The 25,924-nt window shown below is 47.9% G+C and overlaps 5 protein-coding genes across 13 annotated transcripts in view; 2 read left to right on the top strand and 3 right to left on the bottom strand.

Moving 5' to 3' along the window:
- The window catches only part of LOC6507619 (palmitoyltransferase app), a 51,692-nt gene extending 49,375 nt beyond the window's left edge, over positions 1-2,317 (bottom strand). The window contains exons 1-2 of one of the 7 annotated variants that reach the window (XM_014909876.3): positions 1,989-2,292; positions 468-623 (exon numbers count right to left, since the gene is read on the bottom strand). The gene's annotated coding sequence lies outside the window, so the exon portion shown is untranslated. Of the gene's footprint in view, positions 1-467; positions 731-1,988 lie in introns of all 7 variants that reach the window. The other 6 variants (XM_014909875.3, XM_044714818.1, XM_044714816.1 and 3 more) reach the window with 6 other exon arrangements.
- Positions 2,318-4,961: 2,644 nt separating this feature from the next.
- LOC6507443 lies at positions 4,962-7,029 on the top strand. Its single transcript, XM_001955973.4, has 2 exons — positions 4,962-5,129; positions 5,204-7,029. The coding sequence occupies exons 1-2, from the start codon at positions 5,109-5,111 to the stop codon at positions 6,647-6,649; spliced, it is 1,467 nt and encodes a 488-aa protein (XP_001956009.1). The 5' UTR covers positions 4,962-5,108; the 3' UTR covers positions 6,650-7,029.
- A 134-nt stretch (positions 7,030-7,163) lies between these two features.
- LOC6507618 (delta-aminolevulinic acid dehydratase) lies at positions 7,164-8,467 on the bottom strand. Its single transcript, XM_001955972.4, has one exon. It carries the CDS (start codon positions 8,410-8,412, stop codon positions 7,429-7,431), a length of 984 nt encoding a protein of 327 aa, XP_001956008.1. The 5' UTR covers positions 8,413-8,467; the 3' UTR covers positions 7,164-7,428.
- A 644-nt stretch (positions 8,468-9,111) lies between these two features.
- Positions 9,112-13,799, bottom strand: LOC6507617 (spermine synthase). 2 transcript variants are annotated; one of them, XM_001955971.4, is made up of 4 exons: positions 13,411-13,799; positions 12,026-12,137; positions 10,582-10,704; positions 9,112-10,506 (listed from the first exon to the last, which is right to left on the bottom strand). In XM_001955971.4, exons 1-4 carry the CDS (start codon positions 13,693-13,695, stop codon positions 9,923-9,925), a joined length of 1,104 nt encoding a protein of 367 aa, XP_001956007.1. In that variant the 5' UTR covers positions 13,696-13,799; the 3' UTR covers positions 9,112-9,922. The 2 variants fall into 2 exon arrangements, with proteins under 2 accessions (XP_001956007.1, XP_014765359.1); XM_014909873.3 differs by lacking the exon at positions 12,026-12,137 and adding an exon at positions 11,093-11,201 and having other exon boundaries at positions 13,411-13,796.
- Positions 13,800-14,099: 300 nt separating this feature from the next.
- LOC26514359 (inositol polyphosphate 5-phosphatase E) lies at positions 14,100-18,095 on the top strand. 2 transcript variants are annotated; one of them, XM_014910121.3, is made up of 4 exons: positions 14,100-14,236; positions 14,656-16,318; positions 16,378-17,292; positions 17,348-18,095. In XM_014910121.3, the coding sequence occupies exons 2-4, from the start codon at positions 15,102-15,104 to the stop codon at positions 17,454-17,456; spliced, it is 2,241 nt and encodes a 746-aa protein (XP_014765607.1). In that variant the 5' UTR covers positions 14,100-14,236; positions 14,656-15,101; the 3' UTR covers positions 17,457-18,095. The 2 variants fall into 2 exon arrangements, with proteins under 2 accessions (XP_014765607.1, XP_014765608.1); XM_014910122.3 differs by lacking the exon at positions 14,100-14,236 and having other exon boundaries at positions 14,330-16,318.
- The last annotated feature ends 7,829 nt before the right edge of the window (positions 18,096-25,924 follow it).

Here is a 25,924-nt window from a genome sequence, read left to right on the forward strand (position 1 = left end):
TTTATTTATTTCGTAAATACACTTATATTCTTACATGGCTAGTTTATGATCTAACTTACTTACTACTTGACTACTTTTTCTGGGAGTATCTAGCAGATGTATCTGGCAGTCATGGAACTGCGAGTGTTAAAATCACAATTCCCCGGCTATAATCTCACAATTGGCACTTTTAGTATCCCTCTAGTGTTTGCCCAGACACAGATGAATTTTCAGACTTTTTTGTGTGCTTAGCCCACTTGTATCGAACTCATTATCAGCAGTATCGAAGGCAAACAATTTCACACGACTCACCTGCCGGGGGAGTCGGGGGAGCCGAGCCGGCCAGCAACTCTCAATGGAGCTGGCACAAGTGGGCCTAGTGGGCGGTACTATTGGAGTACTACTATTTATTTCGAAACCCTCGGAAGCGGGGCCAGGGTCAGGGGAATGTTACACGATACTCAGCCCAGTGGAGCTGTTGGACTCACCTTGCCGCCGATTTTGTTGTGTTTTTTTATTAAAACGATGAGTTACCAGCCCGCAGCCTCGGGAGCAGCAGAAACATTAAAGCGATGACCTCGGAGCACTTGTCGATTTTAGAAAAATGTGTGTTTTTCGAACAGAGTTTACAGAGTTTTGTGGGTCTGAGGATTAGCAGAATATTTCAAAATTTATTCTTCGATTAGATTTGTTTTTGTTTTCTTTTTTGGGGGAAGCGATCGGGAGGAGGGAGTGACAACATTGGAACGACCTACAATTCGGTTTAATTAGTCGGAGTTAGTCGCAGCCACTAAGTGAGTAAGTAAGAGCACCGGGCTTAGGTGTAAAATGAGGTAATTTCGTATTAAAAGCCAGGTAAAAAATGGTGAGAAAAACTGGTTTTTTGATAACAAGAGCGGTGTGACTGTCGATGAATCCCAAAACACAATGCGAGAGAGGGAGAGGGCGAGCCGGAGAGCAAACCGGAAAGCTAGAAAAAAAAACAATAGTCTCGCTGCCTCAGAAAGCGAAAAGCAGCGTCTAACTGTAGTTTTCTTTTTAAGCAAATCGGCTAAGCACATGTAGGCCCCCCCCCCCCCCCCCCCCCCCCCCCCCCCCCCACCCACAACCATCCTCTGTGAAACATTCAATGGAATCCAGTCACGACCCGCCGGATGCGCTTTTTGGGGAAAGATACAAAAATATCTAAGATACATTTCCGCGAATCCTAAAGATTGTGTTGGAATATGTTATCAAAACCAACGTCACAAATGCGGTCACACTGCCCGATCTCTACTTTATGAATTGTTATCGATATTAACTTCCCTTCTTCATCGTTTTTCTTTCTACTGACAAGGCTAGTTGTGCGCGCATAAAAAAAAAAATAATATAAATCAAAGTGAATCAACTTAAACTGACTTTTACTTGGGAACTAAATACGGAAAATACAATAGATTGTTCCTGCGGCTAGGCAGAGCTAGGTAAACTAAGGTAAACTAAGTTTCGACCGCCAACCGCCTGATTCGGCCCACTGTGCGCCGCAAAGACAGTGTTTGCAAAGTCAGTCTCGCAACCGCAAAGACACGGGCAGAGCCACAAAATACGGCGAATGCGGCTGCAATCCAATTAATACAGTTTATTGAAATTATTTTAAAGAAAGCACAGAGCAAGGGCACAGCACACATTTATTGACAATCTGGGCGATTTTTGAAATTTCTGTTGGCGTCACTCTCTGCTCTCTTTTCGTCTGGCAAACGCAATCACAAACACAAAGACAGCGCGCCTACACACACACACACACACACATGAACAGTCGAGGGCAACAACAATAGGCGCTGACTGTGTCGATTGTTATTTAAACACTATCTTTATGGTTTTTTTCTTGCCATTCTTGCCAGCCACGCGACATTCGACAATATGGGGAGAACTACACTACACGAAGAAGAATTAAACATTCAATTAACTTTAAATTGACGCATTCGGCCCGCAACAAAAACAAAAACAATCGAAAATACAAAAACAAAACAAACACTTGAGGCGGCGCGACGTGGAAGCGGCAGTTTCGATCCCGTCTCTCTGGCTTTCTGCCCGCTACTTTATTTTTTTTTTTAATTTAACATTTTGGGATCGACTCCGTTGGAGGGATTATTAAATTACATAAAAACTAGAAGGCGCTTCTTTAATGACACATTTCGATCCAAAAGTCAACCTTATTCGTCAGCCGGCGCTGTTTTTTATTTTTTATTTTATTTTATACTTTTAGTGGCATCCGTGTTTTGATGCTTCTTCTTCGAGTGCGCGTTTGTCACTAACAGCAATAACAGAAGTTTGGCTCTAACAGCTGTTACTCTTGCCGACTAACATCCACTAGATTTTTTCGAGTGCTTCGTGCGATGTTCCGACAACCATACTCATACAGGTCCATGCAGGTCAAACATACTCGATCGAACATACACTAAGGAAAAAAGAAAAAGTTGAAATATTTAAACAACCATTTGCTTGATTCACAAACTCTCTTATCGACAGTTTTTGTTGTGGAAAAACCCTCCTACTGGTGGGAGGAGGGTAATTTTCCAGTCACCATAAAAAGGAGAGTCTGACAAGTAGAGGTGCAGAAAACATCGATGGAAACATCGATACTTCGATGTTTTGGAAAAATGAAAAACATCGATGTTTATTTTTGAGCATCGATGTATCGGTACCTTGTCACTTTTAAAGTGTCACTTTTGAAGTGTCAAAAGAAGGAGAAGCAATAAAATTTGAAAAGTTTAAAGTTTGGTGGTTTAGGTGGAGGCACTGTGCGTTTTATAAAGATGGATAAGTTCTTAGACAGATACGTAATGCTCATGATAGCACGCGATGTGCAACCGTTTTCTATTGTTGACATCGAAGGTTTCCGGGATTTAATACACCACCTGGACCCGAAATATAAAATGCCGAGACGAACTTATTTCAGAGACACAATGTTACCTGTGTTGTACACTAACTTAAGAAAGGACGTTGAATGTGAGCTCGAAGGGATCCAGTATGTGGCAATTACTACGGATGGATGGACTTCACGTGCAATTGAAGCATACATAACAGTAACATGTCATTTCGTGACGAAAAAATTCGAGCTCGTATCAGCAGTCATATCGACGGCGGGTCTATTAACGCCCACCAATCACACAGCAATGAATGTGGCAGATACTATTCGGCAGATCCTAAATGAGTGGGGCCTTCAAAATAAAGTTGTAAGTATTGTTACAGACAACGACCCAACCATGAAGAAAGCTTGCGAACTTCTGGAAATTAAAAATTTTCCATGTTTTGCACATTCCATTAACTTGCTCGTACAAGAAATACTCAAAATGGAAATAATTCTACCATTACTGACAAAGTGCAAGACAGTTGTCGCATTCATTAAGAGAAGCTCAACTACTATGGCAAAATTCAAAAACGCACAAGGTTACTGACCCCCTTGGCCTTATTCAGGAGGTACCCACAAGGTGGAATAGTTCCTTTGAAATGATACAGAGAATTTTGAGTACAAAAAGGGCCCTCTCAGTTGCATTGCTAGAAACTGCAAGGGCTCCTCCACCTTTCTCTGCTGATGAAATAAATGTGTTAGAAGAACTTTGTTCCTTACTTCGTCCCTTTGAGAAGGCAACCAAATTAATATCGGGCGGAAAGTACCCAACCATGTCGCTAGTTATACCGATTATTTGCGAAATGCAAACACAAGTTTTGTCATTCAAAAATAGCTTTAAAAGCCCAGAAGCCATTCTTGCCTTTGAATCTTTGAGTGGTCGTTTTAAAGAGCGTTTTGGGCATTATGAAACTCGCACGGTTCCAAGGATTGCCACAATAATAGACCCGCGCTTTAAAAAACAAGGTTTTCTGACGACAAACCATGCAGAGCAAGCATGTCATGCATTGGAAGAGGAGCTTCAAAGTGCCATTAAAAAGTTGTCACGTGAACAATCCACATCAGCGTCGCAAACGCCTACACCACCAAATGATCCAGGTTCTTCAATTTATTTTACTACGCTGCAATTGAAGTTAAAAACAAATATAAGTACAGCGCGATCAGACGCCATTATACTGCTCAGGCAGCATACAGAGACAGTAAACGAGACTGAAACTTGCGATCCACTAAGTTTCTGGAAGGTACATTTTTATATTTCATATTGTGACTATTTTTAAATAAATTTATTTTAATTTTAGGAGAGTTCAAAGATCATGGATCCGTTTAAGTGGTGAAAAAATATCTATGAGTGCCTGCAACGTCCTGCTAGTCGGAACGGGCTTTTAGTAAAGCAGGACAAATCATATCCGATCGCCGTACCCGTCTCAAGGCAGACATTGTCGATCAACTAATGTTTATAAACAAAAATTATGAAAACTTTAAGAAATAATATTAGATATTAATTAATTAATATTAATAAGTTTGATCTCATGAAGTTGTTTTTTGTTTGATTCTGAATATATTTTTCGTTTTTAATTTTTAGTAAAAATTTAATTGTGAGTTTCAATTTATATTAAACAATAATTTATATTAAACATAGAGGTTTTATGAAAAAACATCGATGTTTCTGCACCTCTACTGACAAGAAAAATTGAACTACAAATTTGAAATATTCTATACATTCCGTCCCTGTTCTTTCATACCTGACCATACGCAACATGTCGCACGACTGTTCGCTACAACTCGTTGTAGGTGGTTAATGTGGCGTTATTCAACACTGTATTTAACGTTAAAGAAATCACTGAACAAAATGCGGGCTGAAATTTAATAATTATGTTATTTATTAAAAAAATATTTTAAAAAAAGTATATAAAGCGTATTCTTTTTATGACAAATTTAAGAATGTAATTAAGAAAATTAAATTTGTAGGTCATATCGAATACAAAATTCCTTCCAGAATATTCATAAAACACTCTCAAGATTCATATCATTCAAGAGAAGATGAGTTTGAATTCCAAAGGACAATGGATATTAGGGACATCTCTTGTTCTTGGATTTTTCTGAGTTCACTCGCCTGGTCACACTAATAGGCAGATGTTTATATTACTTCGATCAAACAAAACGAAAAAAAATTGTACTTGGAGGTCTCCCAGTGAAAATGCTTAACTTCTGAACCAAGAAAACGACTTTAAACGCCTCCGAAATGGACAAAAACCTGGACGAGGTCAGTTCTATCCTCAGAGAAGTCTGAGCTCCACCAGATACTTACTTTGGAAAACGCCCTCGCATTTTTTTCAGGTCAAAGCCAGCGTACAAAAGAAGTTCAATGAAATCCGGGCAGCGCTGCATATGCGCGAGAAGCTGCTGCTCCGCCAGCTGGAGGTCATCGCCAACACCCGACAGCAGCAGCAGCTCCTAAAGGGCTCGCCCGGGGTGGAGGGCCAGAGCGGAGTGCAGTTTGTCACGGGCGAGGATGACGGGGACGAGGAGAAGCTGCTGACCGCCATCCGCAGCTTCGGGCACTTCCTGCTGGACAACAGCGACATGCAGCTGGCGCTGCAGGACTATCGCAGCTCGGGACTGCGCAACGAGGACTACATAGAGCCGCTGGACGACCACGAGACCATGTACAAGTGCCTGCAGGACGGGAACGTGTCATACTACGACCTTGATGAAGACGGGGCCCCGCCGGAAGCCATTGTGGTGGACTTTTCGCGCAACAGATCGCTGGTGGATGACAACGCCAAGCGCTCGATCATAAACATAACTCTCCAGGAGGCCAAGGAGCTGATCCGCAAGGCCAAGATCAAGAGGGAGACGTACGTGCCGCCGCTCAACCTTGAGGAGCTGGACGACGAGCTGGAGTCCTCCATTGCCGAGGCCGTGTCCAGCTTGGGGCGGGAGTCCTCGGCCAAGTCAAAGTCCAGTAGTGCTCTGGAGCAGCACCAGCAGCCGCCCAAATCGAAGTCCCGGAAGCAGCGCTTCAAGCCAAAGATAACAATCAACAACTGCAACGGCACCATAAACCTGCGCAACATAGCCAGCTTGACCATCAACTGCGCCAGCGAGGAGGCCGTCAGCGCGGAGATCCCCCTGGCCAAGTCCGCCGATTCCAGCACCACCGAACCCTCCAATTCCACGCCCACGACCACCGCTTCCAGCTCCAACTACTCCAGCAACGCCAGCTCCAGATCACAGTCCAAGAAGCAGAAGAGCAGCGGCGGCAAAAAGCAGGAGAGGAACACCGACCCCAGTTCCGAGACCACTCCGACCCCGGGCAACGCCTCTCACAGGGGCTGCGAGGAGACCGATATCCACGACGTGACCTGCGATTTCTACAATCGTCTGCTGAACGAGATTAAAAAGAGCATGGTGGAGAAGCCGCGCAGGACGTACCACCCAGTCGCAGCCGAGCCGGTTCGCGCTGCAGCCGCTGACTCCAGCTGCGATGCCAACTCCAATCCTAGGCGAGGACAGCCCAAGCAGGAGCCCGTCTCCACCACTTCCCACACACAGAGCGATGCTACTACGGGGCCACAAGTGCAGCCGGGCAAGCGGCTGATTCTGAAGAACTTCGAGAATCTCCGGATCATCCTAGAGGCCAACAGCGGCGACGAGGACTCCTTCCACCCCGTTCAGATAGAGCAGTGGCTGGCGGAGATCATCTCGGAAACGGACCTGGAGCCGATGCAGAACACTGACATACTGGAGCACAGCCGCATCCACAGTAGCGACAGCCCGTAATCGAGTCCGGAGGGACAAAGAGATTCCAAAATATTTATCCTTAAAGCACTCAGTATTTCTCCATATTTAAAAGTGTCTAGCTTAGGTTTCTTAAATTTGTTTTAGTTGTACATTAAGTTGTATCTTAATATGTATCCACATGGACTCCCGCGTCCTCCAGCCCATTTCCATACTTTTAAGTAGAACATTACCCCATCCACCCGTTGTGTTGTGTACTTACGAATGCACTTGGTTTTGTGATTATTTCGTATGATTTTGTAAGACTTGAAGTTGTACCAACCTAGCCAGTAAGCTACTCCAGGCAGTTTTCAGCTCCCATTTGTAAATGCAGTCGAGTAGAGGAGTCCACATATTAAAGTGTTAATTGCCATCACCCGAAACCCGCTTTCGCCATTTGAATCCCCTCGCTCGACCGGTTCGTCCGTTCCAATTTCGTCATCCAATTGATATTCGGGGTGTACTCCGGCCCATTAGACTTCCAAATACGCTTCAGATTGATAAGAGCATTAAAATGTACATTCTAGTTTGTGTGTATTTGCGCGAATGAAGCGAGGCACTCCACCTAAAAGCACTTGGTAATGGTGATTTGGGCACGAGGGTGGACCTCCATGACATGCGGAACTTGGAAGATAACAAAGATTCTCTAGAAACTTACAGAGCTATAACATTTAAGTACACCTTTAAAATCTAAAAACATTCTCGACACATATTTTAAAAAGAAAATGCAGCTGGAAGTCCACTTTAAAGCTCCATGTACACGAGCAGAGGGCAGTAGAGAGCTATTTGACCTTCCCGATAACGTCCAGCAGGAAAGGCGTATAGTAGGTAATGATGCAGTCGGCTCCTGCCCGCCGGAAACCCTTCATGGCCTCCAAAACGGCTTCCTGGAGGTCGAAGGCACCCGCCTTGGCTGCGTGGTAGAGCATCGCGTACTCGCCGGACACCTGGTAGACGTACAGCGTGTGGAACGGATACAGGTCCTTGGTGGAGCGCAGGATATCCAGGTAGGGCATGCCGGGCTTCACCATCAGCATGTCGGCACCCTCCGCTACGTCCCGTTGAATGGCCCGCATGGCCAAGCTCCGGGAGCCGCTGGGCAGCTGGTAGCACCTGCGGTCGCCGAACTTCGGAGCCGACTGTGCTGCCTCCCGGAAGGGCCCGTAGAAGTTCGAGGAGAACTTGGCGGAATAGGCCAGCAGGGAGACCCTGGACATTTCGGCGTCAATCAGCGCCTGCTTGATGGCCTTCACCCGGTTGTCCATCATGTCCGAGGGCGCCACAATGTGGGCTCCGGCTTTGGCATAGGCCACTGCAATCTCGGCTATCCGCTTGATGCTCGGACCGTTCTCCAAGCCGGTCTCGCCCAGCAGGCCGCAGTGTCCGTGGGACGAGTAGGGGCAGATGCATACGTCGCAGGCAATCAGCAGGTCCGGGAACCACTCCCGCAGTTTGGGAAGAGCCCGCACCACGGGATTATGGGCAGAGTCCGCGTTGGAGGCCTCCTCGTCCTTCAGTTCCGGTTCGACCACCCCGAACAACAGGACCGACGACAGGCCTTTGGCCACCAGCGGCTGGAGGTGGTCTCGCAGCCGGTTCAGGCCGAACCGGGAGATTCCCGGCATGCTGGCAATCGGCTGCACATCGTCGTCGTTGCTCACGATGAACAGCGGGTACATCAGGTTGTGGGGGGCGATCTCGCATCCCGACTCCTGCAGCAGGCGCAGGGTCGCGTGGTGCATTCCACTGTGCAGTTTGCGCTCCATGGTCTCCGGTTCGTCCCAGGCGGGTCCAACGTAACAAGTGAAATCGGCTCTCGAGTGCTCCTGGACATTTTTAGGGTTTATTGCATTTGGAGATTTTCCAACACTCCTAAGCGCGGGTCTTTTTCAAAATTCAGTTCAGTGCTTGATAACGGCGAAATGTAACCACCATAATCTTCTGGCAGGATGACCATGATGGACTCCATGGTTCGGTGTCTTTACAGCTACTTCGACCATTGTAGATCCCCAGAAACCATGACAACTGTTCGGAATTCGAGCTCCAGCATTGGGTGACTCAAACGACAAGGATGTGGAAAAGCATCAAGGATTAATGCAGGGCATCATCTAAGAGCTCCCTAGCCTAGGTTCTGATCTACAACCTAATACTGGAGAATTCGCTAAGCTGGTGGAGTGGCCATTGATTCCTGTGGCGGGGAGTTCGACTTTGTGTCGCATCGTGTCCTGGAGGCAGCCTCCCCTAAGCTAGCGCAGGATATCTGAGTCAATTACCAAGGAGCTGACCCAGTTCAACCTCCTACCACGAGATGATTCAATTACTTCATAAATGATGTAACAACCGACTAAAAGGAAATTCATTCCTGGACAATCCATACCTAATCCGACCTTGCATCCACGCCGCTCTCCGGTGGGCAGATCCGAAAGCTTTAAGTTTTAATTTCTATAATTAATAAAAACAAGGCCTTCTGCATAAGACTATTTATTACTTTTTAAGTACTCTTCTTTAAAATGTTTGGTATTAATCATTATTACAGCATTAAAAGTTGGTGTTCACTGCTACCACTGCTAGCCTCACACCCTCATCCACACCTTCTCCGGCGAGCCTTCCGATACAATTTCTTCCGTTAATGGTAACTAAACATACGCCCTACATATACAGATAGATAGTAGATATACACGTTATACGAAAATACTACAAGTAGGTGCCAACATTCTAAGCTTAGGCTTAATTCAAACAAAACACGGTACATAAGATTTATTCGGCCTGTCCCGGCGCAACGAGGGTTTTACTTTTTACTTAATTTATCATAGAAATCAGTTTAGAGTGGACGAGAAACGGAACTAAAGCCTAACTTAAGCGTAAACGAATTGGGTTCAATATTTGGTTTGGTTTTCAATTGTAAGTAACAGCCATTGGAAGTGCGTGTTTCCTTGTTTCATTTTGTTAGCTTTTTGGGTGATGATTTCGATGGTGGCGATCGCTTCTCAGCTTGTGCTCTCTACGACTCGACTACGAAACCAGGGCGTGGTGATAGTGCACCCGCTTTTGGCGACGCCTTCGCCGTGGCTTCGTAGGCTCCTTTTCGTTTTCCTCCTCCTTTTTCTCCTTCTCCTTGTTCTCCTTATCCCTATCCTTTCCCCCGACTTCCGCCGCCGCTCCGTGTAGAGTAACTGTGTAGGAGTGCAGCGGGAGTGGGCTGATGATGTGTGATGCTGGTGTGTGGCTGGAAGTAGCTTCTGCTGGTGCTGCTGCTGGGGAACCTCCTTGAGCTGGTCAGGCGAAGGTCACTTGATAGAAGAGCCACTCTTCCATGAACGACGGCACAAAGGCCTTGGTGGTGGTGAACTTGACCTTGGGGCGCAGCAGTTCCAACTGCTCCTCGAACAGGCGCAGGCCCACAGTGCAGGTGGACCCGTTTCCGTGGGTCAGATACTTGCCGTCCGGCTTCAGCACCTGGAACGAGTGCTCGAAGATGGTGCGAATGAAGTCCCAGGTCTCTCCCTCGGGAGTGTCCGTGATGGGTATGTCGGTCAGGTCCCCGAACACATAGTCGAACTTCCGGCCCTCGGCGATGAACTTCTTCAAGTAGTCGACGCAGTCGCCCACTATAATCTCGTACTGGTCGGTCTTCCGCTTCTCCAGCACATCGCCGCAGATCACGCTGAGGTACTTGTTGCAGGCCTGCATGACCAGCTCGTCGATCTCCAGCATGACCACGTGCTTGGGGTTCTCCTTGAGCAGCTCGTACAGCAGGGCGCCATCGCCTCCGCCCAGGATGCAGATCTCCTTGCCCTCGTAGTTCTCCGCGCCACGACACATGAGTGTCTCCGTGTAGATCAAGTCGGATTCAGCAATGTCTGGAAAGGAAGGGAGTTAATATCTGCCTTGGAACAGTGCCTCCTTGCCGATGGTCAGGACTAAACCCCACTTACTTTGCAGCTCGTCGAGCAGGAGCATGTTGCCCAGTGTCTTGGAGTGCATGATCTGGATCTTCTGGAAGGGCGAGCGCGCCTCGTAGACCACCTTGTCGATGTCGTACTCGATGATGCGCTCATCTGAGGAAGAGTTTGGCGGATTAGTTTGGCACAGTAGAAACTGCCGAGGCGTGATTACATTTACGGATGTTAGCTCAATTGTTAGGAAGCGAGGCATGCAGAGAAGCGAGTTAGGCAAGTGGAGGGCATGCCAGAAAGGATACACAACACGAACAAACAAAAACGAGATGCCGATAATCTGAAGGTCTGAACGAAAAATGGCTGAAATGGTCTATCATGCTGGGTGCCGTCTAGAAGAACGCTCAGAACATCAGCTCATCGCTGCAGGTGGAGGTGGAGGTGCTGCGGCATACGCTCAACGAGATTCACACGGAGTATGGACATACAGTAGCGGTAGTACGAGTAGTAGTTGCTCTAGTTAACCAAAACAGAAATGGAGTGGCCTTACCTGAGGAGGGGAAGTACCTGGCGACATCGCCGCGCTTCAGCGCCGGCAGCTTCTGGCCCTTGACAGCCTTCAACTTGAGGGCCAGGACCTTCTCCAGTCTCATAGCGCCCTTTGTTTGTTTCATTTTGTAAGTGATTGGTTTTGATTGAGCATGATGTTGAGGTGGAGTTGGTGTGGATCGTATATGGGGCGATCGCATATGGGCGAGGAAACGGAGGAGCGTACGACGAGGATGTGCGTTCGGGGCAAACAGTAACGATATTCAATTGTTTACACATTTATTCACATTCGAGTTCGATTTCGAGGCAATTTTGGTTCGATTTTGTAATTGGTCCAGGAGAAGATGTTGGTCGTGATGGTCGATGATCGATTGTCGATGGACATATGGAAATAAAAATTAAGTTGAATTAAATAATAATCTTGAGAACTGGTGGGGAAGCCAAGCAGTGGTGCCACTCCAGTGACTGGCGTCGCTGCTTGAAGACCTTCTGAAAGAAAGTAAGAGTCCTTGGGGGAACTAGCATGCAGGAGTGGCTCTCCGGGAGAAAAGCTAGGCTAACATGATCTGTGGGTGTGTGGGTGGAGAGGTGCAGGTTCGGATCTCAGATGAATATACATGGCGGCCCCCAGGATCCAGCAATCCAGGCAGGAGGCCACTACTTCGTGGGGGTTTTCTTTTGATTTTTGATAATTTTTTTTTTTTTTTTTTTTTTTTTGCGGTGGCGGTGGCGGCAATCGGAAATACTAGTGGAATAACTGCACGGGTGTTCTAGATTCTGCAGTGGAATTTTGAAAGAGAATTTCGGCATAATTGTAGATTGCATGTAAGGTGAGTAAGAGTACGAGTAGTATTTGCAAATGGAACTAGCAAGAACTAAACGGGGTTGGTTGGCTGAATGGGATTCGATCATAGGACTACGTGGTGCAACCAACCTGTGCTAGTCATGTAATTGTCAATGTATCCGCCGCGCTTTATCGGGGGCAGGTACTTGGACCGATCGGAATCGAACTTTTGCCGCAGAATCAGTTCCATTGTGCGCATGGTCTGCAAAGGGTAATTTCCGTTTATTCGTGTCCTTGAGGGCGAGTGTATGTACGTGTATGAGAGCGCGGCAGGATGAATAAATTAGAACAGTGGGGCCGGCCCGGGGGGCAGGATAACCTTCAGATGCCGCGGGCAGAACTCTTCGAGCGGCCCACCGCCCCACCACAGATGCGCCACAGGCAGCCCGGCCCAACGATGACTATTTTTAGTCCAAATACTTGATACTTATGAAAAAGGAAAGTGAACGGAACGCGAACGCGAAAAGGGAACTCACGGCGCACACACATGCAGTGGCTGTGCATGGGTCGGGTCGGGTGTGAGTGCAGGCATATGTGTTCATATTGCAAAATAGCAAAAATTGCAACGGCCAAGCCTGCGCTGGTTGTGAAATCCACCGAGCCCGTAAACAGAGAACCGAAAACCCCGCCGGCTAGATAAGGAAAGTTCCCCGAGCCCCACTGGGCGGGGAACAGCTGCGCCCACGCCATCAGTTAAAGGAAAAATATTATTAACTCTTTCCTGGTAATCTTTGGGGAGCCAGACGTTCCACCGATGATCTGTCCCAGACCATGTCCCCCCACTTGGACAGCTTGCATTAAATATTTGAGATTCCAGCTCTAATGGCTTGCCCGCCATTGTTGGTCATAAGTTTATTGATGTATTCGTGTGATTTTCTGTTCAAACAAATGGCGGCGGGGGAAAAATTCGAAATATGAAAAAAAGAAAGTGTTTTATTTTCGGAAAGCTGACTGAAAATAGCACTCGGGAAGCCCAAGACTGATTCAAGAGACTACATGCCTTTTAATTGTTGTATAAGAACCTAGGCCCACTGGCGCATCAATCAATAAATCTCCCGGCGGACCCACGTGCGCCGCCCCAAGCGAGACTGCGAGTTAACCTAACAGAGCTGCCAAGTCCGGCTGGGGCGCGGTGCGAGGTGTTAGATAATAGAGCAACAAAACGGGGGGAGGGCGCCACTTGAGGGCCTGCCACATGAGGCCAAGGACGGTCGGACTGACCCTGACCAAGTGCCGAAGGTTTGCCAGACAGCGGCAAGCGACGGAAGACACACCCCCGCCCCGAACATGCGCCCCACTCACACACACCCTCTGACGTCCCTGTGTGTGTGTCTTGGGGCTGTGTGCGGAAAATCAATTTTGCACGGTGGATGGAGAACCCTTTGCCAATCTTAATAGCCAAAGACACGGTTTGTGGGGCTGTCTGGGATGCAGGTGTCTTTGGTGGCCTTAAATCTAACACAAAACCTACGTACTTCGAATGACAGGACCGGCTCCTTGCCCTCCGGCAGGAAGTACTCCACGTTGAGCGTCAGAAGGCCGTGCTGGAAGATCCTAACGGTGATCACGGTGTCCTTGTTCTCGTGCAGCACCGCAAAGTACCCGTTCTCCGGAGATTCCATGCAGTAGGCCAGCTCCAGCTGCGGGAAGATGTGCTCCAACTCGTTCCGCAGGATCTTCGCAACGTCCTGCCGCTGCTTCTCATCGCCAGTTTTGTCCTTGTCCAGGGTGAAATCAAAAAGGATTGTCTGGGCCGCCATGGTGTCCCGGTGTCTGCGATTGCTTTTGTTTTCGCTGCTAACTGACTGCTGCTGGCGATGGTGTGGGGATGAAAATATAGACCTTTTCGGTTGCCCGCGCTGTGCCTGTTTTCCAACACTGTTTCTTAAAACCAGCTGTTCGATAGCTTCTTCTGGTCCTCCATTTTGCTATCTCTAATGGTTGAAGTCTTTAATACCTATTAACCGTTAGTCGACAATATCTGGCGCCATTTATTTAGATTAAAATTAAACAAGGTTAATAATAAGAGATTTTATAAAATTAAAATAATAACGTTAATTGAATAAACATCAAGAATAAGTTAATGTTGAAGTAGTTTGAGAGTAAATTTGAAATTTCCTATCGATGTTTTCTATCGAAAAGATATCGATAATCTACCACCCACTTCTTGCCAACCCCAGCCACCCACTCTATTTTGACCATTTCCCGTAAACAACGCCGAACGCGAAATGCGGTGCCGCTGACTGAAATTACACGAATTACATAAATGCGGGCAGCATAGAAGCGCACAGTGCGCCGCAGGTACAGTGAATCCCGGACTGGTCGGGGAACCCCAGAAGCGGAGGTGCAAAAGGAATATCTGCACCTGAACCTGAACTTGAACGCTCGCGTGTGGTTGTTGCTGCTGCCGATGGCTTTCATGCTAGACGTAGGCCAACAAACAACAACAAGGCTGCTGGCTGGCGGCAACAATGGGCTGCTAATTATAAATCTCTCGATCCCAGAGAATCACAGATGCTGAGACATTCGGATGTGTGGGCGCCCCAGCATGCCAATGTTGTTACGTCGTCAACGTCGTCGAAGCACCCTTCACCGACCCACCACCCACCCTGCCCCAGCCACCCAGCCACAGCCACCCTCGTGTGTTTTTGTTACTATCGCGAGGGTGTCGCCGGCGCCACTTTTACTGCCATGTGTATTGATTTTCTGAATCCTTTCAGGTCCTTACACGGCACAGCTCCCTGGTGACTCCTTCAGGTGAGCCGAGCGAGCGAATTGCAGCCTTGGCTCGGCCAGCTCCCAGCTCGGCCAACAGTGTTTGCATTCATTAAAATCCCGCAGCACGCAACCGACAGCACCCCAATTAGCCAGATTTGCTCGCCTCTGTGCCCAGTCGACGTCACCAACGAGCCCAAAATAATTTGCATTGGGGCACTCGAAGCGACGGAGCAAAGTCGCATTTGCATTTGATTTGCGCGCTCCCGATGACGATTGGCTTTACTGTTTGTATACCCCAGAGGCTAGCCATGCCGTAAGCACTAAGAGGGAACAATGAGCTCAGTTCGAGTTCGCGAGCAGATGGCCCAGATTAGCCGAACAAAGGCCAGCGCGTGATGTCCACTTAGCACCTCGGATTGTCAAGTTTCTGGTAATCATCAGTGCCATCATGCAGCACAGCTCGGCGGGAAGTGAGGAGCGGATCACCAGCTCGACCAGCAGCCCGCGTTCCGGTCACAAATCGGCTGGATCCCTGTTCGGCCTGCTGAGCAAGCGACCCAGCAAGGTGGAACCTCATCCAGTGACGCCCGAGTCCCCGGCCAGCCAACGCCGCCCGCTTTCCGCATGCGGCCAGTACGATGTCAGCTTCGCCAAGTGCAATCCCGACCCCTCGGCCAACCACGTGAACAACAACAGCAACCACAAAAGCCAAACCTTGCCGCTGGAGAAGTCCCACAGTGGCCTGATCAGCTTCCACCGGCGCACCAAGCCGCCCTCCTCGAAGGGCAAGGCCCACGCGCACCGCCACAGCACCGATGCAGGCTCTCAGAGCGACGGAGGCACGGACGTGGTGATGAGGCGCAAGTCCCCCAAGCACCGCTCTCCCAATCACAACAGATTCAGCCACCAGTTCAGTCTGTGCTGCAAGGCTGAGAAGAAGCCCTTGACTCCACCCGTCACCGTGCGTTACAATTCCATACCGGACAGCAACAATGTCCTTCGGCGGGACAATCTCTCGCTCAGCTGGAGCATGGTGGACAACAACTCGGTGTCCATGCACTCCAGCGAAGGATCTACCCAGCGACCGCGGCCCTCCAGCGAGTGCGCCAGTGCCCCCGAGTCGCCGGTGGCCAGCAAATCCTTTTTCCCCCAATGCAGTGGAGCAGCGGCCACTGCCTCGGTGGCCAGGAGCGAGAGCTTGCAACATCGATCTCCCATTCGGCCCATTGCGGTGTCAGCTTGCCGGTCACGGCTTCGACTGAAGCTCTACCCACCAGGACAGGAGCTGCCTCCCTTGGACGCCGCTGACGAACCGGGAGACATCAAGAGGGCCACCACGCCCCAGCACATGTCGTCGCCCAACATTGCCACCCAGCCGGATGGAATGGATCCGATGCAGGAACAGCTCGGAGTACGCTACATGTCCCACGAAAACATGACCCTGCAGCGCCAAGGCTCGGGCTCTAACCTGGCCAGGCAGACCTTGATGGCGGCTCACGCCCTGAATCTTATACCGGCTGAGAAGGCCCGGGAGCGCAGCTACCTGGACGGGCGACTTGGTTCCTCCTCCCTGCTCGGACCCAGCGAGCTGAGCAGGGTCCTGCCCCAGAAGGAAGTGACCATTTTCGTAGGAACGTGGAATATGAACGGACACCATCCGCCAAAGTAAGATCTTTTTATTGTAAATATGAAATCGAGTCTATAAAAAATCCTAACTCTTTTAGGCAGATGAACGACTTTGTGCTGCCGGCGAATGTGGAACATGTGCCCGATATCGTGGTGGTCGGCACCCAGGAATCCACGCCAGACCGCTTCGAGTGGGAGGTTACCATTCAAGAGACTCTAGGACCCTCGCACGTGCTATTCCACTCCACCACGCTGGGAACCCTTCACCTGGCCGTTTATATGCGGCGGGATCTTATCTGGTATTGCTCCGCGCCTGAGGATGCCTCAATGTCGGTGCGCACGGGATCGGCCTTTCGGACCAAGGGAGCGGTGGCCATATCGTTTTGTTTGTTCGGGACCTCCATGCTGTTTGTGACCTCCCACTTGACGGCCCACCAACAGAAGGTGAAGGAGCGGGTCTCGGACGTCAAGCGGATTATCAACGCCCTGGATCTCCCGCGGAATCTGCCAAACCTACGACACAAAAGCAAGGATGTTACTCAGAACTTTGACAATGTTTTCTGGTGCGGTGATCTCAACTTTCGCTTGGGAGAGCCGCGGGAGAAGCTGCTGGAGTGGATTCAGAACACCAAGTTCCCTCTGCCTTCGCATCTGCCGCACGGCTACATGCACACGGATCAGTTGTCCTCCGTGCTGGCGGACGGAGCCGCTTTTCGGGGCTTCATGGAGGCAAACATCACATTTCCACCCACGTACAAGTACGACCCGGGCAGCCAGAACTTTGACACCTCATCCAAGCAGCGGGCGCCCGCCTATACGGACCGGATTCTCTACAAGTACCGCCAGATGCAGGGCCTGGTGATCCGGCGGCAAACCATCGTTCCGGGCGTCTCCACGCCCACGCAGCCCTACGTGCAGTGCTTGTTGTATGACTCCGTGCCGTCGATAACCACCTCGGATCACAAGCCAGTGTGGGCTCTGTTCCGGACGCTCATTCGTGCGGGAACTGATGCGTAAGTGGCTTGGTCTTAGGTTGGTAATGTGATAACGTTATGTTTTTCGTTTTAGAATTCCCCTGGCTGCGGGCCTCTTTAGCCGCGACATTTACCTGGAGGGAATGCGCCGGCGTCTGAATAACCAATACACTGGAGCATCGGCTGTCTGCGTCCTGCAGTAAATTAACCAAAGAATCTATCCCAGGAATAACTTCCTTGTAGCGTCCTACCGTCCTGCAGTGGAACGCCTCGGGCCATTTACTCGAATCTCTAAGTGCTAGTCAAGCTTTCCTACGGTTGTGTGACGCCTTTGTATGCCCCCGTTAGAATGTTAGTGTATCTTAGTGCGCTCTAGGATATCGGGCGCTTCGTGATGCTGCGGTAGTCCTAGGCGCCTCTGCCTTTCGCCTCGAGGCCTTTGTCGTAATACGTTCCTTGTGAGATTATTGAATGCAACATACTCGAGCAACAAATCTGTACCTCTACTCTAAAGCACAAGCCTAGTCCGTAGTTAAGCTAAATCTGTTAAAGCTAAAGTTAGTCAAATATTGAGCTATTGAACTCTGAAATCGAAATGAATTACTTTGAATGCGTAAGCTAGCATAAATATACATACTTACATGAATCCGGAGCGACTACTGTTGATTCTCTACCACTAGCTTTACTTATTATTTTATTATTTAGTTCGTAATCGAGTTATTGTTGAATTGTCACTAGTGAAGTTGATTATTTTTATATTTTAAAATGCCAAATGAAGTTTTTAATTTGTTTTAAGCACTCCACACGTTTCTGTTTCCTTTATTAAACGATTTTACTGTTGAGTTCTCCAGTCTCCTCGCTTAAGCATCAATATTTCAGGATGGGGTCGCAACTCGTTTATTGCCCGAAAATGCGCCAAAAACCAGAGCCGGCAGCCAACCCCGGCTCCACAACCCCCAAAACACACACGCAAATATGTTAAACTTTTGACCAATTTCAACTTGAGTTGGTTGCCATCGGACACACTCCGGGGCAGCAATTTATTGGATGGCGATTGGACGCCAGTTCCAAGTTGCCAGTTGCGAGTTGCCAGTTTCCAGTCCCAGCAGTGCCAGCGGGCACCGCCACTTGTGCGCCATACAAGTGGCCTCGCGGTCTCCTACCACCGCCACCGCCAATCCTTGTTCACTTCGGTATCCGACCCACCCGCCTCCCAGCTCCGACATGGCCAAGCTGTTGGCCATTTGCGGTTACGGCCACATGCGTGTGTGGGCATGAGAGCTCTCAGCGAGGGCGGTTCGAACGGAAATATTTGAATATAAAATACTTGATTGAAGGTTGGATTTCATTAAAACTACTTTAAGCTTTAGTTAAAATATTTATTATATATGATTATGGTTCTAAGAGATCTCGTAGCGAATGGATATAATTCTTGTTACATGCATTTATGGGACCCACCTCGAATGAATGACTGTTCATTCCAGTCTCCCGGCGGCCACTTGTCCGAAATCCGTTTTCGAATACGGGTTTCAAGAAGTCGCTGATTGAAAAACCCCTGCCAGTCGTCCTGCCTCGAGTGGCCCACGAGGACTGAACTCTTGGGGGCCGTAGAAATTGTTAACAAAAAAGGGGAAACAATTTCGAATGCGCTTCGTTTTTGTGCAGTTTTTGCACTGCGGTTGGCGGATGGCATTGCTGGGTCCTGGTCCTGGATTCCGGGTATTATTGTTTTTTCTGCTGTCGGTGCTGTAATTCATAAAGTTTTCGAGGCATTGCATACTTTTTGGGGCACATTGGCTGAAATTAGTTCGCCGTATGCGGTATGCGGCAAAAAATTGCATATGGAAAGTGCCGAAAAAGTGAAGCTCATTTCCTTTTGCCATATGCATAGCCAGTGCGAAAATTTAACCACAATATATGAAATTATATTATTATTAGACTCGGGGGCAACTGGGCGTACGGCGTGCGGAAAAAAACTATGCCCCTTCTGTACGTCTGCACATTAATATCCTGTGCGCATCCGTACGTGTTAATATGACTTTATGACTTCATATGTGTCCATATTTTTGTCGTCGCCGCTTCACACTAAAAAGTTTTATTGTTAGTTATATGATGCTGCCTCTGTCAGTGCCTCCGTTGCTGCTACTTCTGCTGCCATCCGCCATCAAAGCAACCATTTTCATTCACAGCGCCGGAGATGCAGAAATTATTAAAAAATTCCCCCAACTCGTATCTCAGGCACTCGTTTAGCACCGGCAGAGACTGAACTTTTTCATATGTAACTGCGAGATGGCATGGATGCAGTTCGCCGCGGTGAGAAGAGCCGTTCTGATGGATGTGAGTCTTTGGGTGACTTGCCAGGAGCCTCACAGTGGGCCTGCAGGGCGTATGCTTAATATGTAAATATCCATTAAACATAATGAATGTTTAAGGTTTTCAATGAATAGTTTAACTTTAAAATGTTATAAAGAATGAATGTGGATTTCTATAAATTCTTCAAAATGCCTTAATGGATTTAGTTCATTTTTGAAGCTCTAACCACTGTCCGTGTCCCGACAGAGTCCTGGCTCCACATTAACGTACGCGAAACTCGCATGCTGGCACCCTTCTTAGCGCCCCCCACTGCACTCTACTCCCCTGGCCATATCCTCGGCATTCGGCGAAGCCACTTGAATGCTTATTGTACATTTCAAACAACTCTATTACGAATATTTTTCATATTTTCTTCGCAAGTGGGGCACAGCAAAAAAGTTAACATTAAAAGCGAATGGCGGTGCCGAAAAGGCAGTCGGAGTGACTTTTTCGCGAGGATTTCCGGGGGATTGGGACTGGGGGTTGGCAGGAGCATGCCAGGATCCAGGACGGGGCGACGGTCAAAGCAACCAATTCGCATGCGGCACGTTACATTTTCGCAATAAAAAACGAAAACCGCTTTGCATGCATCTGGAGGAGACTGTGACTCGCACTTCTTCTACAGGATACAGGGATACGACGGGGAGGTCGAAAGTAATAAATGTACGTGCCGCACTAGCAACAACACAGAGCACGAGCAGAAGGAGCTGCAGGAGTGGGTCGTCCTTACAGACAGCAGAGAGGGACGCATCGTGTCAATTTAGCAGAAAGAAGTCAGGCAAAGCTAATCACAGACTTACTTAATACCCTTCAAATCCTAATGGGAACTATTGGAAGCAATGTTTTTTGAATAATCTGTTACTTAGCCTAGTTATGGTTTTAAAATCTGTAACTTCTGTGGAATATAAGGTGTAAGAGTCTCAAGAAAACATCTAGTTCCCCTAGATGTCTTATCCGCCCCACGATTGGAATGCATGAAAATGCATGGATACGAATGTGGAATACGAGCATACGTAATAAATATAAACTACGATTTTCCGCGACAACCCACACTCCATGCCCCAAACCATATCCACTGAAATATTCCCTCTCCAGACCCTGTTTTCTATTTGCGAATTCTTTTTACCAGCGTTTCTTGGGGTGTCCTGCACCCAGGAAAAAAAAGGACCAAGGTGGAGGAGCTCGAACTGGCGAGGGCGGAGTCTGTGGCGACGCACCACTCTCGTGTTTGAAGTAGCTTTGGATTGTATAAAAGTAACCATAGCTACCATAATTTAATGAAAACATAATCTGCATTTCAGAAAAAGAAAATCGTAGCAGCCAAAGCCAAACCCGCGAGTGAAAAACCCTTGACGCGGGAAAATGGCAAAAAGCAGCGCGCTGGGAGCTTCCCTTCGAAAAAGGCGTATTAAATGGCCACAGGACTGTTGAGGGCTTTCAGGACTTTTGTTGGGCGTCGAGTATTGCTTTTCAATAACAAAGAGTATCTATTAGAGTATCTATTATTAGAGAGTACCAATACCTTAATGTTTCTCCTTAATAATTGGCGAATTAGAAACTATTATAAATATGTTTAAGGATTTGTTGGTTCATTCAAGTTTAAGGTACTTGGAGGACATTAAACTTTATATTTATGTTTTTAAAGTCCACTGTTTATAGGACTTAGGCTATCCTGCCTATTATAATGTCCCTTTCCCTGACTTGTGAGAGTTCCTTTACTTGAAGTTAATATTTTTGAAGGCTTTCGTCAACTATCTTATCCGCAAAGCCATCGGCAAGTATCTGGTTTCGTTTTTTATTGCCATTGTGCCCCCCATTCAATTTTCTGTTAAATTTTTTTTCGCCGGCATTTTTGACGATTCCTTTGCCAGGATCTTGAATGTATTTGCGTGGCAGCAGAACCAACAACTCGAGCAGCGACTTGAGTAGCTCGCAGCAAAGTTTCCTAGACAACTCCTTCAGAGAAAAAGAAAGCCGGGGCAGCGGGCGAAGAAAGAAAGTCGAGGGACTGCCGGCTAAATATCCTTTAGCCTTTGGAAAATCAGTAAGGCGCAAAGGACCACTTGGGAATACGCTTTGATGCGCGCGGCTTTGTTCGCGAGTGTGACTGATGTTTGTCGCTGATGTTGGCGTTTTTATTTTATTTATTTTTTTGTAGCCAAGGGGACGGAGGCTAGACTCACCCCATCACCCCTCGGTATTGTGGGTGCTTTATATTTATTTATTTTAACTTGCAGTAGCCGCCCCCCTCGTGAGCTTTTCAAGTATTTCGTGAGCAGCGTAAAATTCGCGCGCGAAATGTAATAAAAACATTTTTTCCAGCGGCTGCAGCTCCAGCTTCAGAAGGAAACATCTTATTCCCTTCGTATGCTGCAGCCGATTTCTAGCCCAACTTCTGGCTTTGGCAGCTTCTGAGGCAAAGTATCTAGAAGATATTTTTAATACATGCTCGCGAGTTTCGCCGGGCAAGTGTGTAGGTCCACTTCATCCGAACTCCCATCCGCACTGCTGGCATTCATTTGATGTTGCCGGCTATATTTTTACATTATTGGGAGCATAATAAAAGAAATTCCAGTCATATGCAAAGTATGCGATGCATTTTCGACTTGTGTTTTATTTTCTGTTTGGTGTTTTGCCCAAATTGCGTCTATGAACATGTTGCAGTTCACGCTGAGTCTCCCTTTAACATAAATGTCTGCCCGAAATTTGCATATTAAACTACTCGTATAGTATCTCGGCTTGTTACTCATTTGCATCTGGGTTTCTGTTGGGGCAACACCTTGCCAGGCGACTGGAAAGTCAATCTCCATCCAGCTGGAGCCACTGAACATTCATTGTCTTGAACTACGCCCCTTCGGTGTCTGCCAGGCCTGACAGCTCGGATTCAGGACGACTCTGATGCCTGCCAAACACAGCCGAGAAAAGGCGACGATGAGGAGGATTGGGTCTCCAGTTCATGTTCGATTCACCATCTGTCGGGCTTTGCAATTCAAATTTCGGTTTCAGGCATCTTGGGCGAGACCAGCAAGGGCAATAAATTTCAAAGATATGCGCTAGTTAAAGGATACTTTACAATTTAAGGATTAAGTGACGCATTCTGCTTTACTCTGAGAGGAGAAGACCCGACTAAGTTGTGCCATATGGCTGCTTGTTAAACAGAAAATTTTTCTCATTAGGCTACAAGTCTGGTCGAGATTGGAGGCACACTTTTGCCGGCCACTTTCCGGCCTATTCGAAACTCATTAGTCGCTGTCCGAACTGGCCAAGTTTGAACTAATAATGTGGTCGGCAGCTCAATTGATGGAAATTTTTAATTTCAACGGCCCGGAGGGTAGTCTCCTCCTGAGAACCCAAAGAGTGCCAAGTGGCGGCGGCCTAGTCGGCACGGCCAAGTGGCCAATTACGGCAATTCAGCTGGCTTCCCAGGACACACACACATGGCACAAAACCAATCTCAATCTGTGGCATCAAGTAGACAAATATAGACTATTGTATGCCTATGCACGTAATGCATTCCCATCTACCATTTCCATGTGTGTCTCCATTTGGCATTCAAAAACTGTGCGTCTGTGCGATTTTGACGCATATTTGCCAGGCCCAGAACCCTCTGGCCCACAGCCTCTTAACAATCATTGATGCGAACATCTGGCCACTGGGAGAAAGTGGTAAAGGGATGTCTATTTCCAACTAATAGGAATTACCTGGTGATTCTGTACTGTGTTCTGCGCTCTAGAGTATTTATAATCATCTGCCCAAGATTTCCAGGACTCTCTGTTATTTCAGGAAGTGTCCTTTTTGTTTTCAGTGTTTCAGTTTCGTTTCTGTAAGCGGCAGCAGCCGGCTGAAATGCACAATTGCTTCATTTTGCAAAAGGATTTTATTAAACCCGAACCCGAGTGAAGTTGAAACCGAAGCAAAGTGTTGGTCGATAAAGGCAAGTGCCATGCTGTTTGGCGCCCAACTAGTGGGGCGGGGCGGGGCGGCAAAGTCCTGGCTGCCTTTTCAAGGATCCCAGGCAATCGAAGTCGATTTGCCTGCTCGTGTGCGTGTCTGCCTCTTGCCGCTGCTGCTGCCTCTGTTTGCGTAGTTATGGTAAATATTCATATTTGTAGCGTGTGCGCAATGTGTTGAAATTAGCATTTATGAATTTTGTGCCAAATGTCGAACTCAGACACTTACGTGCCACGTACACACGCACATGTATCCTATGTCCTGTGTACAAAAACACAAACTACATGGAGTCCTTTTTGGCAGTATTATGCGAGAGATTCCTGGTTATGGCTTTGTGGCTTTTTGGGCCAGCGGCTTACATTTAGTCATCGGCCGTCCATTTGCATTTAGATTGCGGCTCCTGCCCCAAATATCCCTCCCCCATGCCCCACAATGATGCCAAGCAACTGCCACAAGTGACTTCTTTGAATCGACTTGGTCAGGAAAAGGCCAACCAGTGACATCTGCTGCTCGACAATTTGTGCGGTTGGCAGTTCGTGTTCATGGGTCCCGATTTACATAATTACAAGTGAAAAGTTTCCAGCAATGATTCCAGTTTCGGCCATGTTTCCCAGCCTTGAATTTATTTCGAAAACACAAGTTGAGTCCCCAGACACCTCTTCCCACGCTGGCACTAGAACAATATAGACTGTTTCCAATATATTTTCACCCAAAAATCAACGTATTTCGTCCTGTGTCACACACGCGTCCTAAGAAAATAAAACCAAATGCACATTTATTTTCCGACTTTTCCCCTGTTTATTGTGCAATTTTCCTTTGTTTTTCGATCTGAGTGCGATTGCGGCTTTTATGGGAAAATGAAATTGATTTTTGATTTTTATTGTTTGCATTACGAGCTGGAAATCCCCAAAGCACCAATCAAAAATCGACTCTTGTCAACATCCTGCCCGAGTTGATTCAATTTTGAAAGCCTTTCCCTGCGTTTTATTTGCCATAATAATTTCGGGCCTCAAAGTAGGGTTTTATTTTCCGAATTGTGATGTTAAGAAGCCTATAAAAAGTATCTGATATACATTGTTTTCGTAGAGCTTTTAAAGTGATATCCTCGTATATCCTTAGTCGGTGAAAACACTTCGTGACATACATTTCCTAGTCCAGAATTCAAAGGACTCTTGAACCCCCAAAGCTGTAATTAATTGCGTAATTTGCAAATTTGCGAGCGAAACAGATCTTCCAGCCAAAGTGCACGTGGTTTCATCAAGTGCGGAAGGACAAAGCGGAATCCTGGATTGTTTATTGTATCCTTTTGTTTTTGCCAACGGCCCTTGCACTTACTTGGCCTTGTCCGCTTTTGATTAATGATGTGGACACGGGATCTGGATCCGCATCTCTTTTTTACGTGCGTCTGAACAGGACTTACATTGCCTAGCGAGGACAGCAAGGACCTTCGGGGTGGTGGCAGGCAGCTTCGGGGGTGAACTCGTCGGGGGTTGAGTTCTGGAATGGCCCGGCTCTTTGTTTGCCCACTTTGCTGGAACAACATCCCCTGTCATGGATATCCTTGGCCGTATCGGTGTCGCGATTGGGGTTTAATCTGGTTAGCGGGCCTGATGACGCTGCCGACAGCCGGGGAACCGGATAGACGGAGTGCCGGAGACCCGGGGAGAGGCTGATGTTTAAGCACAATTGCTGTGGCTAATGTGACACATATTGTGACAAATTGCATGAACTTGTTCTGGGCTGGGGCTTCCTTCGAGGGGTGGGCCGGCGTCCGGCGTAGAGTTGTGTAAACACGTGTTGCAGTTCCTTGGAAAACAATTAACGAGGCTGAGGACTAACCTTTAAAGGGTTTAAGCCTTAAATTAACTAAATTAAAGCTTTGATCTCTCTGATCTCTCCTATTAAAGTGGCTAAGTTTGGAGTGAAGTTTGACCATAGGCTCCTGAGACTGGTATGCGTTTATGACCAGGACATGCCGGAGCACACCTCCCCCGCTCCACCGGTCTCGGGATGCCAGGGAAGAGCCCAAAGGTTGGGCCACATTGGCGACACTTTTATGTCAAACGTTCCGTCATGATGGGGAGGTTACGGATACGGATGCGAATGGACCCAGTTACGGTCCTTTGAACTATGCACGACGAATCGGCATTTTACGCCCATTTCCGTAGCCGGGCCCAGGCCCCGGGGTTGTCGACTGCTGTGTGGCACGAATGCTTTGTGCCTGTCAACCGAGCGGAACTAATTTCAAGGCTGCACCTGCACGGCGGTGGTGCAAGTGGGGTGGTGGATGACGCAAGTGGTGCAAGTGCCCACCACCCCCTGCCACCCGGCCTGGGATGAGAGTACTCCGATTTGCGCATCAGTTCGA

Source organism: Drosophila ananassae, chromosome 2R (genome assembly GCF_017639315.1).
Source record: "Drosophila ananassae strain 14024-0371.13 chromosome 2R, ASM1763931v2, whole genome shotgun sequence".
NCBI classification, from domain to species: Eukaryota; Metazoa; Arthropoda; class Insecta; order Diptera; family Drosophilidae; genus Drosophila; species Drosophila ananassae.